Raw genomic sequence first — 18,595 nt, 5'->3', positions numbered from 1 at the left:
TCTACTCTGTCAGGGTGCTAACCTAGAAGAGGAATGTGCAAAGGCCTGGCAAACTTGCCAATGTCAAACATTGCCGAGCTCATCTGCACAGGAATGTGTCTTCTGCTTCTCTCCTGATTCTGACCTTAGCTTGTTCCTAGGAACTCTGCACTTGCCTGCATCCGGTGCATGACCCCGGCTTGTTCCTGACCGTGCTTATGCTTAAGCTCCTGCCTGATTAACATGACATAGCTCAAGTTCCAGACTATGTCTTCTGTCCAGTTCTGCCAGTCAGATTTGTCTTCTCATCCAGAGTTCCACCCTGGTCCAGCTGCCATGCCAGCCTCCAGCCTGGCTCTTTGTTCAGAAGGCTGTGCATTACAGCTGACTTGTCTGACAGCAACACAGACACTTGTTTCTTTTGGGTCAGCACTTCCTATCACCCTTCTGTCATTCTGCACTTAGTCATCAGGGAAGCCCTGTCATCAATGTCCAACATGGCCACGCTCATCTGCACAGGAATGCATGCAGATGTATTGTCTTCTGCTTCTCTCCTGACTCTGACCTCTACTTGTTCCCACAGACTGTGCTCCTGCTTTCTTCCTGTGCAAGACCTTGGCTCATTTCTGACTGTGCTTCTGCTTAAGCTTCTGCCTGATTACCACAAGTGACCTTGGCTCAAATTTCTGAGTACATCTCCTGTCCAGTCCTGCCAGTCGGAACTGTCTTTTCATCCAGAGTGCCACCCTCGTCCAGCTGCTATCCCAGCCCAACTCTGTATTCAGAAAGCTCCCCATTACATCTGACTCATCCATCAATATCACAGCTGACAAACCATGCTTCTTTGTGCTCATCGCCTCTTGTCACCCTCCTATTACTCTGCACTAGGGATGAGCCGAACACCCCCCCCGGTTCGGTTCGCAACAGAACATGCGAACAGACAAAAAATTTGTGCGAACATGCGAACACCATTAAAGTCTATGGGACACGAATGTGGAAAATTAAAAGTGCTCATTTCAAAGGCTTATATGCAAGTTATTGTCATAAATAGTGTCTGGTGACCTGGGTCCTGTCCCAGGGAACATGTATCAATGCAAAACAACGTTTTTAAGACGGCTGTTTTTTCAGGAGCAGTGATTTTAAGAATGCTTAAAGTGAAACAATAAAAATGAAATATTCCTTTAAATATTGTGCCTGGGGGTCCCCTTAGTCTGCCTGTAAAGTAGCACATTTTCCCCATGTTTAGAAAAGTACCACAGCAAAATGACATTTCTAAAGGAAAAAATGTCATTTAAAACTGCTCACGGCTGTAATGTATTGCCAGATCCCGGCAATATACATAAAAAATAATTAAAAAAATAAGTATAGTTCCCCCCCACAGTCCATACCAGGCCCTTCGGGTCTGGTATGGATATTAAGGGGAACTCCACGCCAACATTTTTTAAAAAAAATGGCGTGGGGATCCTCCCAAAATCCATACCAGACTCAAAGGGCCTGGTATGGACAGGGGGGAACCCATGCCGTTTTTTTCCTAATTCTGTCATAGGGCTCCCCTTAAGCAGTTCAATACACTATATTATATAGTGTACACTGCACTATATACCCTGCACTATATTATATATACTACACTGAGGGAACTATATACTCTGAACTGCAGTATATATACTATACAGACTGCACTATATACTCTGAACTGCAGTATATATACTATACGGACTGCACTATATACTCTGATGAAAAATTGGGCCTTAGGTGTTGGTGGTGGCAAAACACGGTAACCCCTCACAGTTACTCTTGCTGGGTGCAGAAACGGGCCCTGCTGTTAAATATTATTTCAGAGGCTGCTTGCCCTCTTTTAGTGACCTGTGAGCGTCTGCCTCTCCTTAGAGGCCTTCCAGACATGATGGGTATTTTTTTTTTTTTTAACATCGCACTACACTGCCACTAACTTACTAACCTGTCTGCCTAATCTAGCTCAATCTCTCTATCTCCGTCCACTATAACACACTATACGGGTGCTGTGTAAGCAGCCTTATATAGTGTGGGGCATGGACTTAGCCCTCCTGAGCCATGATTGGCCAAAGCCACCCTGCCTTTGGCCAATTATGGCTCTCGCTGAGGAGCGTGCTGTGATTGGCCAAAGTATGCAGGTCAGGTGTATGCTTTGGCTAATCATCATTCAGCAATGCACTGCGGTCTTACAGTGCATTATGGGGTGCTCAAATTTGCCGCGAACGACCCATAAAATTTGCTGTTCGGCGAACACCCGATGTTCAACTCGAACTCAAAGCTCATCCCTACTCTGAACTTGGCCACAAGGGAAGTCCTCTCATCACTTTAGCCTCCGACCATGTAAGTGACATCCTCCCAAGAGGTTATCTATTTTTTTTTCTTCTATTGGTTGAGCTAGTTGGACTTGTGTCTGTTTTCTTTTTTTTTTTTAAACTGACTAGCTATGTAAGGAGTGGAAAGCTCTAGATCTGCAGTGAGTCACTACCATTACAAACTGAATCAACCTACACATGATCTATGCGTTAATCACCATGTTTCACATGTATGTCTTTATCTTATGAGGCAGGTATATCCTGAAACTTATTTCATTGTTGTCTACTGAACCACTTTCCTTTCATTGTAATTAGTAATGGAATATTTCTTTAATGGGGACAACCAAAAGTCTAGACACACATTCATTTGCTCAGGGAAGGGTTAGAACGTCTGACAATTTCTTTGAAGCTTCTCATTTATCCAGGTCATGATATACACAATATATCTAGTAATGGTTACTTTCATTCAACTACAGTGCCTTGCAAAAGTATTCACCCCCTTGGCATTTTTCGTATTTTTTTGCCTCACAACCTGGAATTAACATGGATTGTTTGAGGATTTGCATCATTTAATTTACAGAACATGCCCACAACTTTGAAGATGTTTTTTTTTTTATTATTGTGAAGCAAACAACAAATAGGACAAAATAACAGAAAAAAGTCAATGTGCATAACTATTCATCTCCTTAAAGTCAATACTTTGTAGAGCCACCTTTTGCGGCTATCACAGCTCCAAGTCGCTTTGGATAAGTCTTTATGAGTTTGCCACATCTTACCACTGGGATTTTTGCCCATTCCTCCTTGCAAAACTGCTCCAGCTCCTTCAAGTTGACCACAGATTTTCTATTGGATTGAGGTCCTCCTCCATACATTTTGGGAGTCTCCCACATGCTCTAGGCTGGAGCAGGTTTAACTACTTGCCGACCACCCACTGCAGATGTACTGCGGCAAGGTGGCTCGGCTGTAAAAATTCGACATACCAATACGACGATTTGTGCACTAGCATGCGTTGGCACACGTGCTTGGCCAGTTGGCCAGCGGGGGAGCTAATCAGCGGGTCCGACAGACTTGATGTTCGCCGGCTGCCTGCGATCGTTCCCCGCAGAGACAGAACGGGGATCTGCCAAAGTAAACAAAGTAGATCTCCGTTCTGTCAGGGGATGACACTGAGCAGGAAGACGGATCTGTGTGTTTTCCCCATCACACAGCCCCCCATACAGTTAGTAATCACAAACAGGGAACACATTTAACCCTTTGATCACCCCTGATGTTAACCCCTTCCCTGCCAGTGTCATTAGTACCATGTCAGTGCATATTTTTTAGCACCGATCACTGTAATAATGTCAGTGGTTCCCAAAAAAGTGTAAAAAATGTCAGTTAGGTGTCCAATCTGTCCACTGCAATGTTGCAGTCCCGCTAAAAATCGCTGATCGCCGCCATTACTAGTAAAAAAATAAAATAATAAAAATGTCATAAATCTATCCCCTATTTTGTGGACGCTATAACTTTTGCACAAACCAATCAATATACGCTTATTGTTTTTTGTTTTTTTTAACCAAAAATATGTAGAAGAATACATATTGGCCTAAACTGATGAACACATTTTTTTTTTATTTTATTTTTTTTTTGGATATGTATTAGAGCAGAAAGTATAAAATATAGTTTTTTTTTTTCAGAATTGTCGGTCTTTTTTTGTTTATAGCGCAAAAAGTAAAAACCGCAGAGGTGATCAAATACCACCAAAAGAAAGCTCTATTTGTGGAGGAAAAAAGACATCAATTTTGTTTGGGTACAGCATTGCACGACCGCACAATTGTCAGTTAAAGTAGCACAGTGCCTTATCGCAAAAAATGGCCTGGTCATGAAGGGGGTAAATCCTTCCGGGGGTTAAGTGGTTAATGCTCCTCTGTTTACCTCTGCAGGATGAAATTTTCCTCCTGTCACAGTAAACTATTTTCCCCAGGCTTGGAGGACAAGTCTTCAAGGTTTTTGTTAGTTGGAAGAGGGCCGGTCCCCTCTCATCTAACTGGGTTTGGTTGTGGGTTTTAGTTTATGTTTTTGTCTTACTGTTTACTTTTTTTTCTCTCCTTCTTTCCAAGGTTGCCTTTGGCCTGGTTCTCTCTCTTTTCTCTCATTACAGCCATCAAGGAACTTCCATACGAAGGAAGATACCTGTTCCCAGCTCCCGGGCTTATTCGCTTACCAACCAGAGCATGGATTCAGACCTTTGTTTTCTAGAGGGAATACTTCCCCTCCTGATCCATGACCACATCTGATCCAGACACCCCTCCACTTAGGATAGCATCACATAAATTTCAAGGGCTGAATTCTCCAGTCAAAAGACGTAAGCTGTTCGAATTTTAACACTCACAAAAGTTAGACATTCTACTGCTACAGGAAACACATTTCCCCAGCAACTACATTCCTTCATTTATCCAGCAGAAATACCCAGAATTCTATCTGTCAAACGCCGAAGATAAAACAAGAGGGGTAGCCATTTTCTTCTCTAAGCGGTTAAACTTCTCTTTGATTCAGGTGGTGAGGCCCTTAATGTTTGATACATAATTTTAACAGAATTTATTGATGGTAAAGTCTACACCGTCATCTCTTATTATGTCCCCAATCAGTGGTCAGGCAGCTTTCAATATTGAGCTGGCCCCTATCATCTCTGCTAAAGCAGAAGGAATATTGGTACTCAGCGGCAATTCCAACATTGCCTTGGACCAAAGCCTCGACAAATCAGGGGGGAATAGATCCTGTCTTAAACACCTCCTGAAACACAGTATGCAAATTGCTAAGGTCTTGCACTCACTAGGATTAGTAGACATTTGGAGGGAACTCAATCCTAAATCTGATGACTACTGTACACCCATTTCTCAGCCCCCATCAAACCTAGGCCAGGATAGACCACAACTTTGTTCCCACCTCAGTCATACCATTGGCAACTAAGGCGTTCATCAGAGACATGTTCCTTTCAGACCATGTGCTAGTGCTCCCTACGCTGACATGGCCATCTAGACCAAACGGCCCCTTCTGATGGCGACTCAGTGAGTCGCTCCTCAGTGACCTGGTCCAGTGCACTCTTTTAGGGAAGGAACCTAAGCATTATTTCCTCACAAATGACACTGAAGACATATCCCCAGAAACTATATGGGCAGCTCATAAAGCTGTGATCAGAGGTAAAATTATCCAGACCTCCTCCAGACTTAAGCGGGAGAGGAGGGCTAAGATAGACAAACTAGAGAAGGTCTTTTTTAGCATAAGCAAATCCCACAAATGCACCCTTTCAAAACCTCACTAGCTAAATTGGATGAGGCTCGTCTTCTACTAAATTTAGCCCCAACCACTGAGGCCAAAAAAAGCCTCAGGTGGTCAGGTGTGCATCTTTACTCTCAAAAAGACAAGATCGGTCCAAGACTTGCATCTGGATTGACACCTAAACTGTGATCATTCTCATTCCTTAAAGGTGTTCTCTCCCAAAACCCAACAACCATCATGCACTCTTTCCAAGACTTCTACTCCAAATTATATAAAGCAGACAAATTGATTTCTACCTCTAGTGCTTCTGACTTCCTCAATGATCTTCCCCTTCCGAAATTGACCTCCCAACACCATTCTAGCTTGGAGAAACGGATTTCGGAACTGGAGGTCCTGGAGGTGATCAAGTTTCTCAGGAGAGGCTAGGCACCGGGCCCTGATGGTTTTACAGTTTGTTATTACAAAACTTTTGCTTCCACCCTTGCTCTGTCAGGTTCTACAACTTGCTTAGGGCAGGGACTCCCATGGACAGAGCTCTGAACTTGGCCTTTGTGATGGTCATCCCCAAACCGGGAAAGACACTAGCGACATTAGTAATTATTGACCAATCTCATTGATTAATAATGACTAAGAGCAGTGTTTCTCAACTCCAGTCCTCGAGGCGCCCCAACAGGTCATGTTTTCAGGATTTCCCTCTGAAACGGCTGTGGTAATTACCAAGGCAGTGAAACCGATCAAATCACCTGTGCAAAATAATGGTGAGCCTGAAAACATGACCTGTTGGGGTGCCTTGAGGACTGGAGTTGAGAAACACTGACTTAAAGATCTTAACAAAAATGTTATCAAACAGACTATTGGTGTTTATTGCCGAATATGTCCATAAGGACCAAGCGGGGTTCATCCCGGGAAGACAGGGCCTAGACTAGATACGGAGAGCACCTACGGAGAGATCCGTTGGGATGGGGGAGCACCATAAGAGGGCTTTCTACTGACTGTTGATCTACAGAAGGCTTTTGACACAGTGGCCTGGCCATATATCTTTAAAGTCTTGGAAAGGTGGGGCTTTGACACATACTTCTTGTGAACCCTGAGAGCACTGTATTCCAAACCCAGTGCCCAGGTGCGTTTACAAGAATATTATTCCTAACCTTTTAATATATCAAAAGGCATGTGCCAGGGCTGCCCCCTGTCACCCTTAATTTTTGCTATAGTCATTGAGTCCTTGGCGATAGCTATCAGAACTCACCCAGATATTCGGGGAGTGTCCTGTGGACTGACTGAACATAAATGCGCCCTGTTTGCGGATGACCTTCTCCTGTTTGGTTGATGTATTACAAGATAAGAAATTTGAACTTATTTGGGAGCCTTGGGAAGCTTACGTTAATACCTCTTTAAGGCCATAGCCATGGTTAGGGTGCTTTTGTCCTCCTCCTTGTTGACTATCTTTCCTTTTTGTTTTTATCTTCCTTCTTTATCCTCTCTGCTTTCCTTCTTTTTTCTTCTCTCTCCCTTCTAGCTTTCTACTCTTCCTCATGTTAAACTAGGTTGACTTTAGCCGCCAACATGGCTAGGCATCTCTGCCCCGCCTATCCCAAGAGGTTTCATGTTTACAGGTTTGGGGAGGAGTAACTGGACTCCACCCAATTTATACCCTAATCCTGTAGGGGATTTAGGAGGCAGAGAAGCCTTTGGATGGCTCATTGGAATATTGGTTAGGCATTTGACCATCCCAGATGATCTTAGTGACTTTGAACACTTTAGCCGCTCTGTCCCCTGGTTGGCTAGGCCCCGATGGACTCTTAGTATCACAACCATTAAATCGGCGCACGGTTCCTCGGGAGCCCACCTTCCTATGACACAGTGGCCTTTGCAATATGTCGTGATCATTGTTGTGACCGGTCTGTATTTCATTTGACAATTGTTCTCCCATCAGGTGGACAACATGGTTATAGGTAACCAAATGTTTCTTTCTTTCTTTTTTATGTGTTTCTCAACTCCATGTTCATTGACATTCTGATGGTTTTATCTTGCTTGTTTTCATATATTTGCTTATTTTCAATAAAAAAGATTGAAAGTAAAGTTCATGTGCGTGTAAAGGCAGTGTATATGCAGTGCCCAGGATTAAAGCCCATCTCCTGAATGCTGCATATACAGTATTGCCGCATACACACACGATCGCACATTCCAACAACAAAATCCATGTTTTTTTTTTTTCCGACGGATGTTGGCTCAAACTTGTCTTGCATACACACGGTCACACAAATCTTGTTGGAAATTCTGAACGTCAAGAACGCGGTGAACACGTACGATGAGCCGAGAAAAATTAAGTTCAATAGCCAGTGCTGCTCTTCTGCTTGATTCCGAGCATGAGTGGAACTTTATGCATCAGAATTGTGTACATGCGATCGGAATTTACGACAACGGATTTTGTTGTTGGAAAATTTGAGATCCAGATCTCAAATTTTGTTTGTTGGATATTCCGACGAAAAATGTCCGATGGAGCCTACACACGGTCGGAATTTCCGACAACAAGCTCCCATCGAATATTTCCCTTCAGAAAATCCAACCGTGTGTATGGGGCATATGTGTTACGTGGTTGTAATGGGGTTAAAAAATCCTACATGTTTATAATAAAAATTGTGTCAATCTCGCCACTGTTAGCGGCGAGATTGACAACCACGAGCCCCGTCGCGGGAGCCAGTGCCGAGCTATGTTGCTCCTCCGGCTCGCAGCCCCCAATACATTCCTATGGATATGCTGCATCTCGTGGGGGCGGCGAGCGCGAGAAGCACAGCCTCGCAGCAGTGATTTCCAGCGCGATCCTATCGCGCTGGAAACACAATATCGGCGGCACCTACTGTAAGTGCTTTAATCAGTAGGAGATGGCAATTATTTATTGTCATGTGTAGGGATAAACAAAGTCATTTTTGTAAAATGAACATATTACATTGTAAAAATGAACTTATATTGTTGTTGGGCAAATTTTGCCAAAACGCTCAGTTTCACTTGTTGAAGGCAGTTGAAAGAAACTTCTGCAACTCTCAGGGGCCATTAAAGGCCCATTCCACCTTGAAGAGTTGCTAAAACATTTTCTATGTTTAATCAAATGCAATTCATCAAAATGGCCAGATTTTGCCATAATCTCAAAATTTTTGTTAACATTTCAGGGAAATAAAGCCTGCTAATTCCTAATAGGAATGAGCTAGGCTGTGTTTGGATTCTTGTCCTAACCCACATAAGTGAACCCCGGGCCAAACATAAACTTCTGACGCATTCCCTGCCCAGCAGCTGCACAAGGCCAACACAAGAGATGTCCCGGCAATGGATGATTGGCCCAGTACACTGACAACTTCCTGTTGGGCTTGCTCATGTGGATTAGATCAACGACCTTTAGGGTCATTCCTTGTCATGTGATCTTAATGATTGGATGTATCATGCTAGACAACCAAGACAGAGAAATGTTATGATTTTAAATCATGCAAATAAACTAATTGTTTACAATTCAATTTTCATCTATTTAGCTACAGCAATTTGTGATATACATTGTATTGTCAAAAGTATTGGGACACCTGCCTTTACCCTCACACGAACTTTAATGTCATCCCAGTCTATGTCCATAGGGTTCAGGCACTGATGTTGGACAAGAAGGCCTAGCTCACAGTCTCCGCTCTAATTCATCCCAAAGGTGTTCTGTTGAGGTCAGGACTTTGTGCAGACCAGTCAAGTTCCTCCATCCCAAAGCCACTTATCCATGTCTTTATGGACATTGCTTTGTGCACTGGTCCAAATCATTTGGTGGAGGTGGGATTATAGTGTGGGGGGTTGTTCTTCAGGGGTTGGGCTTGGCCCCTTAGTTCCAGTGAAGGAAACTCTTAAGGTGTCAGCATACCAAGGCATTTTGGACAATTTCATGCTCCCAACTTTGTGGGAACAGTTTGGGGATGGCCTCTTCCTGTTCCAACATGACTGCACACCAGAACACAAACTAAGGTCCATAAAGACATGGATGAGCAAGTTTGGGGTGGAGGAACTTGACTGGCCTGCACAGAGTCCTGACCTCAACCCGATAGAACACCTTTGGAATGAATTAGAGCGGAGACTGCGAGCCAGGCCTTCTTGTCCACCATCATTGCCTGACCTCACAAATGTGCTTCTGGAAGAATGGTCAAACATTCCCATAGACACACCCCTAAACCCTGCGGACAGCCTTTCCAGAAGAGTTGAAGCTGTTATAGCTGCAAAGGGTGGGCCAACTCAATATTGAACCCTACAGACTAAGACTGGGATGACATTAAAGTTCATGTGCGTGTAAATGCAGGTGTCCCAATACTTTTGACAATATAGTGCATCTTGAAACCTACAGTAGCTGAAGTGATATGTAGGTGGTCCAGCATTCCAAAGAAACGTAAGCTGTTAGAGCAAAAAAACATAGGAAAAAAAGAATGTATTATGTTTCTCTTAACCCGATTTGGTAAGTTTAGAAACCCTAGTTAGACTGTTCTGTTAAACCTTCATTATATTATCCCTATGAGAAAATGCACCTTTCATTTTTTTATCTCTGCAACACTATTACTGTTCTTGTGTTATCTTACCTTTATTTTGTGTATCAGAGTCAGAGGAGGAGTCTTTCCGTTGTCTGGGGGCTATAGAGAAAGGAAAAATGAGATTCACTCTTGGATATACAATTAGAACAAACATTGAGTGTTTTCACCCAGGAATGCCATCATCCCTTCGGATCAATGTATCAAGATAAAAAAAAAATTGTGGATTGGGATTTTACAGGCATCCAGACTATTAATTCATAAAAATACAGTTTTTATTGTCACATATAACATATCTATTACAAATGACGAAGATAAATGTTAAAATGATAAGTGATCAAAGCAAAAAGTTGGGTATAGTTTTCTCATAGTACGATACGTTTTGAGATATTCTCTTCTTCAAGGAAACAAGATACAGAAGAACCTAAGGGATCACTGAACATTTATGATAAAAACTCATCACATTAGGGGAACGCTCGCCCACTACCATGCAGATGGTTCAGGGACATCTTGCTTGACAGGATCACAGGCTCCACTCTTAGCAGATATTGAAGCCGTTCAACCATTAAAAGGTCACAGGCTAGGGTGAAATATGGAGGTCCAAAGTTGTGTAGAAAGTTGCAAAGATCAATGTCCATAGATCAGTGTTTTTCAAACTTTTTTTCAGTCAAGGCACCCTTTAAAATTATAGGCAATATCAAGGCACCCTTTAACATTATGGACAATCTCAAGGCACCCTTTAAAATTATAGGCAATATCAAGGCACCCTTTAAAATTATAGGTAATATCAAGGCACCCTTTAAAATTATAGGTAATATCAAGGCACCCTTTAAAATTATGGACAATCTCAAGGCACCCTTTAAAATTATAGACAGTCTCGACACACCCCATTCCAAAAATGTAAAAAAAAAACTATTCTAATACTTTTATGTAATGCAGCAACATCCACACATTTAGGACACCCAACGTTAGAGGTGATTTATTCTTTTAACTACTTCCCGATCAGCCGGCGCAGTTGTACTGCGGTCAGTTGGCTCTCCTGCGTGAATCGCCATCATTGTACATCGGGTGCGTACATGGCGATCTGTGGGCACGCGCGTACCCATTCCCTAGCGGGGGAGCCAATCAGAGGACCTGACGGACTCAATGTCCACCGGCCACCCGCGATCATGCCACAGAGAGGGGGATCTGTAAACAAACAGATTCTCGTTCTGTCAGGGCAGTAGAGTGAGATTTTCTGTTTCTAGTGATCAGGAACAGCGATCGCTCTCTACCCCCTGTCAGTCCACTCCCCCCACAGTTAAAAAGCATCTTCCTACGGAACATTTAACCCTTTGATCGCCCCCTAGTGTTAACCCCTTCCCTTCCAGTGTCATTTATACAGTAATCAGTGCATTTTTATAGCACTGATCGCTGTATAAGTGTCACTGGTCCCAAAAAAGTGTCAAAAGTGTCCGATCTGTCCGCCCCAATGTCGCAGTACCGCTAAAAGTCACAGATCACCGCCATTACTAGTTAAAAAAAAAAAAATAATAATAAAAAACGCCATAAATCTATCCCCTATTTTGTAGATGCGATAACTTTTGTGCAAACCAATCAATATAGGCTAATTGGGATTTTTTACCAAAAATATGTAGAAAAATACATATTGGCCTAAACTGAGGAAGAAATTAGTTTTTTTACATTTGTTTTATGATATTTATTATAGCAAAAAGAAAAAATATTGTTTTTCTTCCAAAATTGTTGCATGTTTTTGTTTGTAGCGCAAAAAATAAAAACGGCAGAGGTGATCAAATACCACCAAAAGAAATTACTTGTGGGAGAAAAAGGACAACAATTTTGTTTGGGTACAACGTCGCACAACCGCGCAATTGTCCATTGCAGTGCCGTTGTACGCAGTGCCGTATCACAAAAAATGGCCTGTTCATTAAGTGGGTAAATCCTTCCAGTCCTTAAGTGGTTAAAGCAAATACACTTTCCCACACTGGTACTGACTGGTATTCCAATGTTTTTCTTCTCCCTCAGTTTCTCTCCATCAGTTAGCTAATGTGACCCCAGTGCTGAGGGAGAGGGGCAGAGGAGGGTCAAAAAGAGGATGCTGTGGAGGTGACAGACATCCTCCTTATCAACTGATGTCATCATTGGTTGTTAGGATGACAGTGTCTAGAAGGTCATAATGGTGCACAATGAAAACCCATGTCTTTGTGTAACTGAAAGGCAGGCTTCAACCACCTGCTGGCTTGTATGCAATTTTTAGCCATTTTGCCAAGGCAACCCTGAAGAAGCCTCAAGGCACCCCCCTGAAGAAGCCTCAAGGTACCTCAGGGTTCCTGGGCACCCTGGTTGAAAAAGGCTACCATAGATTATAATGCTACCTCTGTCAGATACCAAAAAAGCATCAGACATCCCCAATGGAGAGCACTATATTTTTTTAGTATCTTTAATAGATGTTTGATAATATGTGACAAAAAAAATTGTACTTTTATGAATGAATAGTCTGGTTAGCTGTAAAATCCCAATACACATATATTTTTCTTAATATTCTTGGATGTACGATGGTAAACACAGCTGTATTCAGTCACTCTCCAGACTTTATGGCAGACTTTGTCCGGCAGACTTTTCGAAAGAACGGACTTGCCTACACACGATCAACCAAAGTCCGACGGATTTGTACGTGATGACATACGACCGGACTAAAACAAGGAAGTTCAGCCAGTAGCCAATAGCTGCCCTAGTGCCTGTTTTTGTCCCTCGGACTATCATACAGACGAGCGGACTTTTCGACCGGGCTCGAGTCCGTCGGACAGATTTGAAACATGTTTCATTTCTAGGTCCGTCAAACTTTTGAGAAAAAAAAGTCCGCTGGAGCCCACACACGATCGAATTGTCAGACGGACTCCGGTACGCCGGACCAAGTCTGCCGTAAAGTCTGGTCGTGTGTACGCGGCATTTAAGTTGTCAAAGGAACAGGAATGGAGGGGAAATCACTTATTCTGGTGGAAGCCTTGCTTTCACTTTGGAGAGATCACCTTACTGCAGTGTCTTGGGGACATAAAGTAAAGGCAAACCTTTGCTGATGGGATAGACAATAAAAGAAAACTGAGAGGGGGATTTAATAATACCCTACTATCTCCAAAACAACAACAAAATGATCTAGATTCATTAAAACTAGCACCCAGATATAGAGTTGGAGTCATTACCCATTCATGAAATTCTTTGTTCATTGTGCAGGGAACGTGGAGATGGGCACTGCCTAGATTCGGTTTAATAATTTATTTATCTAAAGCAAAACAACGATCAATTAATGGCTTATGTGAAAATAACTAATACATAGTTCCCAACTGTCCCTCTTTTGACCCCTAATGCAGGGACGGCCCGTCCATTAGGGGCGCCCCGGACGCCGCCCCTCCTATCCTCACCACCCCCTATATGCAATGGATAGATCCATGCATAGCATTAATCTATCCACTGCCGCTGCGCCCGCCCCCTGTTCATGTGTCTGGCCCCTTTCGGGTCACCGGGCATATGAATTAAAGTGACCAGGGTTTTTTTGAAGCACTGGTTAGAGCCATAAGCTTCAAAACAGGGTGGACTCGGGACGCAGAGCATTGCGTCTGGAGCCCACCCAGGTGTGTTGCAACAGCGAATGAAAATTTGCTGTTGCAGCACTGATCCTTCTCCCGGCCAATCGGGAAGCAGGTATAAAACCTGCTACCCGATTTGCCAAAATGTCTGGCGATCCTATTGTACGCCTAGCGCCGCGAGGAGGAGAGAGAAGACACAGTGGGTGGTGGTGGGGGAGTGTGTTAGTGCCGCCAGGGGACGTAGTGCCACCCCCCCAAAAAAAAACCCACCAGCCGCCACTGCCCTAATGTATCTTGTTCCTACTCAGTTACCCCTGTTTTTGGTCTGATATAATGTCATGGGCTTAGCCTTTCCTTTATGCTAAAATGTGTCCCCCTAAGAAGTTTGTGAGGTTATATGTTCCTAATTCTAAGTTTCATAATGACTGTTGGTGAATGTTTAAAGTGTAACTTTAACAAAAAAATCATTCCCCTCTGGGTGATCAATGTACATTGAACTGATTTTAACAAACTTTGTTGCAGATTCCAACCTTTTGTTATTCTGGAGATATCCATGTGTGTGTGTGTTTGTGTCCATGTGATAAGTGAATCTAATGGGAGTGGTTTCATAACTATCAGCTGCTGCACCTGAAGGGCTCCAATAAGGGAAAATGGCAGGGTCTGCATCCCTTTAGACGTGATTTTCTATTGGGAGTATCTCACCAAAAATGCAATTTTTTTGCAGGGGATGCCTGATTTCTGACTTGTATCTTAGTGCAGACTTCTGGGAAAATCTGTGAGCCAATCACACAAGCAGGAAATGGTGTTTCTGGGGGTCGTTCTGTATACTATCTGTGTACAGAACACCTCCAGGCGGCCATATTGCATTTTACAGAAAAGTACAGAGCTGCAGATTGAAAAGGAAGGTATATTTTAATAACATTCAATTACAAAATGGCTTGAGACACAATTGTATAGTCTTTTTTTTTACACAAAAGTGGAGTTCCTCCTTAATATAAAACGTATACCTCCTTAGGCTTACCTCGACTGACACCCACAGCTTCCTCCATGACGCTCCATATCCTTTTGATTTTGGTCTGTATGGAGTTGTAAGCATCCTGCATTGTCTGTGAAATGGGAGTTGAACTCATTCTCGGATCTGAACCGGTCAGATTTGCTGCTTGCTTCTCTAACTCGCTGATGAGGATCAGCTTGTCTGCACATTCATCAATGAGTGGCTGTTCTTGCAATATTCTCTTCATGTTACCATCACTGCTGTCCTCCAGATCATCCAACAACACAATCACATTTTGTTTTCCTTAATAGGGTGACAACATCACAAGTTAACACAAATAAATGTGTGTAGATACTGAAAGCAACACTGTTATTAATAATAATAATATTAATATTAATAATAATAATAATAATGATAATAATAATAATAATTATCATCTGGGCTTTGTTTCAGCAGGAACGTGGAGGAATGCAGTTTCGGCACCTTCAGGACTGAATGTATTATATAGCAAGGAGTGCACTGGAGGGTCTATTGATGCTGGCTGCTGGGGGATCTATTGTCGCTGGTTGTCAGGAGTCCGGTTGGTGGCCAAGGTGCTGAGAGGGCTCCCCTTGCGGCTGAGTGCAGTGCAACCCTGAAGGTGAAACAAGGAATGCAGTGCCCAGAGAAGCACGGTTTGCCAGTGGCCGTGGTTGAAGGCTTGATCGCTGTGGGATGACTGGAACAAGGGAGATGCTCTGTGTGGCAGGTGTGTTCGTGGAGAGCCAGTAGCGGCAGGCCAGTTGGGTGATCCAGAAGGAGTATCACAAGCCAGGCCGGGGGTCATACACAGCAAGATCAGTCAATAGCAGGTTCAGGATTCAGGCAGTAATACTGGAACAAGCCAGGGTCAGTAATTGGTAAGACAGGCAGAAGCAGAGTTGGTGAGCCAAGCAGGGATCAAGTAGTGGAGCAGGCAGAAGCAGGTCAGGATACAAGCCAGGTGTCAAACCAGGGAAGACAGGATCAGCGAATAGTGGAAGCTGGGTTGGTAACAGGAAGTCCAGGATCAGAATCCAGCAACTCAGGGATCTTAGCAGCAGGTTTATATAGGTCAGGAGGCGCCATTGCGTATCTGTGTACGCCCGTTTAGCATCGTCGCTCATCTGCATATGCCCGTTTGGGCCTGATGCAGCCATGATGGGTGTTGGTAAGATCCAATCTTGCCAGTTCTTTGGCCATTTCCCTGACACTGGTGTGGATCTATTTTTGAGGGGGGTCTATTGTTGCTGGGTAGGTCTATTGTTACTGGGGGGGTCTTATGTTGTTGGGAAGGATCTACTGTTGAGGGAGAGGTCTATTGCTACTGGCTGCTGGAGGATCTATTGATGCTGGCTGCTAGGAGATTTGTTGTTGCTGGTGGGAGTCTATTGTTGCTGGAGTGGTAATTTATTGCGGGGGGGGGGGTCCTGTCAGGGAAGGCAGATCCATAGTGCAGTTGGAGGCTCATGCGCGAATTGGCGCATGCGCACTCGCGCATCGATCCACGCGCTTGCCACGAATGCTGGCGCCTTGTGGGTTATTTAAACAGGGCTTCTGCATGGACTCATTGTTGTTTGGTCTGCAGCTTCTGTGTGACTTTTTGATTCCGTGTGACCTCTGATCTTGATCTGGCTTACCTCTAACCTGTGCTTGTCTGCTACTTACCCTGACCTGGCTTGTCTTTGTATTCTGCTTCTGCCTCCTGAATCTGCCTGATTGATCCCCTGGTGCCGCCTTGGCTTCTGACCCCACTGTCCTGCTGTTTATTGTGTATGCCTGATCTGCCCAATTGTTACCAACCCGGCTTGTCTGACCCTGCATCTTGCTCATCCAGCCTGCTACCAACTCTCAGTCCAGCAAGTCCTCATCTGGTTCCTGCTTTCAACGCTGTCTACTTCAGCCTGCCAAGCTCTGTGCCAGCTCTTCTACTACCAGCCTGCTTGCTGACTCATCCATCTGCTCACTGCTGCCTTGCAGACTACTGGACTGACTACAGGCTCTCATACGTCACCATGATCCTGTGACTGCTGTCTCACTATCAGTGGTCCCCGAGCTGAAGCTGTACAAGAGACCTTCCTCTACACGTCAGGCTCACCTACTAGGTACATGACAGGTCCATTGTTTCTGGGGGGGGGGTAGGCAGGTCTGTTGTTGTGTGGGGGATCTATTGTTGTTGGGGTGGGGTTTAATTTTGGTGGGGGGTCTACTGTTGCTGGGGTGGGGTCTATCAAATTCCATACTAATTACTTTGTAGCACAAAATGATACTTGGTTCTGTATTCTCTAAAAGGGGTAATAGGGGGAAGTGGGTAGGAGCCAGGAGACAGTGCTCAGAGGTGGGTAGGGGGGCAGAGAGGAAGGGTGACTCAGAAGAGGGGAGTTCCTGCACCTATTCTCTGAGAAAAAAAGCCCTGATAATTATTATAAGAATACAATACATTACAAGAATAACCATATAAACCACATGGAGGCCTCTCAGTCCAAAATAAACATGGCACCTATAAAATTACCTGGCTCCATTGGAATTACTACATTTTCTCTGGCAAAGGGAAGGCCTGTATAGTTGGGATCTCATTACTCCAGCCAGTAACCCAATACAAAACCAGTCTGATGCCCCCCATGGATGAGGTTGCTTTACTGACCCTATCCCGCTCCTGCCCTCCCTTTTCCCCTATACCCCCCCCTCCAAGCCACCCCTTTTTTTTTTCTTTTTCTACCTTATTCCCTACTACTTTTGTACCTTGTTCTGCATAACAATAAAAAACAAACACTTAGGGCTTGATATATTATGGATCTTGCTTATTTCACCAAAGAATATGGAGGTTTTTCCTCCCACCTACAGAGCGCTGTAACCCTTACATCTCCTGTAAAGATTTTTTACTGTTCAAATCACATACCGTGCCTTATTTTTGAAGATGTGATCTTCTCTATTTGTATGTACATGCTCTTGTGTGAATATAAATAAAGAATTAAACAAACAAAAAAAAATGACCCACTTGTTGGCCACCCTATAGCACTTTTACTGCTACAGGGCGGCAGCTGTGCATAGGATCACGTATATCAGTGGCAGCCCATAATGCAGGGTGCAGGGGTGCCCCCTTCCCTCATCCATGCGTCTGACCCCTAATGTACATGTGGGGCGCCGGACGCATGGATTCCAATGTTTTTTTTTCTTTTTAAACCGTGTGATTGGAGCCAGGGGTTCTAATAGGCTTCAAAAAAGGGTGGGCACACCCACTTGTGTGACAGTAGCAAATTAATATTCGGTATTGTTTTTCTGATTCTCCTCCCGGCCAATAAGGAAGAGGGTCCTGAGACCAGTCACCCGATTGGCCCGAAAGGAGAGGCGATCCTATTGGCCACCAAGGAGGAGTATGGAGGAGACGCAGGGGAAGCCACGCCGCCGTGAAGCTGAGGAAGGAGGAGATGCTGCCCACCGCCCAGAGGAAGCCCACGACATATAAGGGATAAGTGCCAGATTGCCGCCCCCCCCCCAAAAAAATACCACCAGCCGCCACTGATGTATATATACCGTGGGGACGGAGAGTATTCAGACCCCCTTACATTTTTCACTCTTTGTTATATTCCAGCCATTTGCTAAAATCATTTAAGTTTATTTTTTTCCTCATTAATGTACACACAGCACCCCGTATTGTACACACAGCCCCCCATATTGACAGAAAAACACAGAATTGTTGACATTTTTGCAGATTTATTAAAAAAAGAAAAACTGAAATATCACATGGTCCTAAGTATTCAGACCCTTTGCTCAGTATTTAGTAGAAGCTCCTTTTGATCTAATACAGCCATGAGTCTTTTTGGGAAAGATGCAACAAGTTTTTCACACCTGGATTTGGGGATCCTCTGCCATTCCTCCTTGCAGATCCTCTCCAGT

The 18,595-nt window shown here is 43.9% G+C and overlaps 1 protein-coding gene across 4 annotated transcripts in view; it reads right to left on the bottom strand.

Annotated features, from left to right (window-relative positions):
- The window catches only part of LOC141148224 (uncharacterized), a 63,352-nt gene that overhangs the window by 29,517 nt on the left and 15,240 nt on the right, over positions 1–18,595 (bottom strand). For all 4 annotated transcript variants that reach the window (XR_012245186.1, XM_073635470.1, XM_073635472.1 and 1 more), the window contains exons 3-4: positions 14,708–14,983; positions 10,154–10,204 (exon numbers count right to left, since the gene is read on the bottom strand). Coding sequence is in view for 3 of the 4 variants with exons in the window: in XM_073635470.1 (XP_073491571.1) it covers positions 10,154–10,204; positions 14,708–14,983 (327 nt within the window). In the remaining variant the exon portion in view is untranslated. The remainder of the gene's footprint in view (positions 1–10,153; positions 10,205–14,707; positions 14,984–18,595) is intronic.

Source organism: Aquarana catesbeiana, linkage group LG06 (assembly GCF_042186555.1).
Source record: "Aquarana catesbeiana isolate 2022-GZ linkage group LG06, ASM4218655v1, whole genome shotgun sequence".
NCBI lineage: Eukaryota > Metazoa > Chordata > Amphibia > Anura > Ranidae > Aquarana > Aquarana catesbeiana.
Note: the sequence above shows the minus strand (reverse complement) of the source record. Positions and strands in the feature narration are given on the sequence as shown.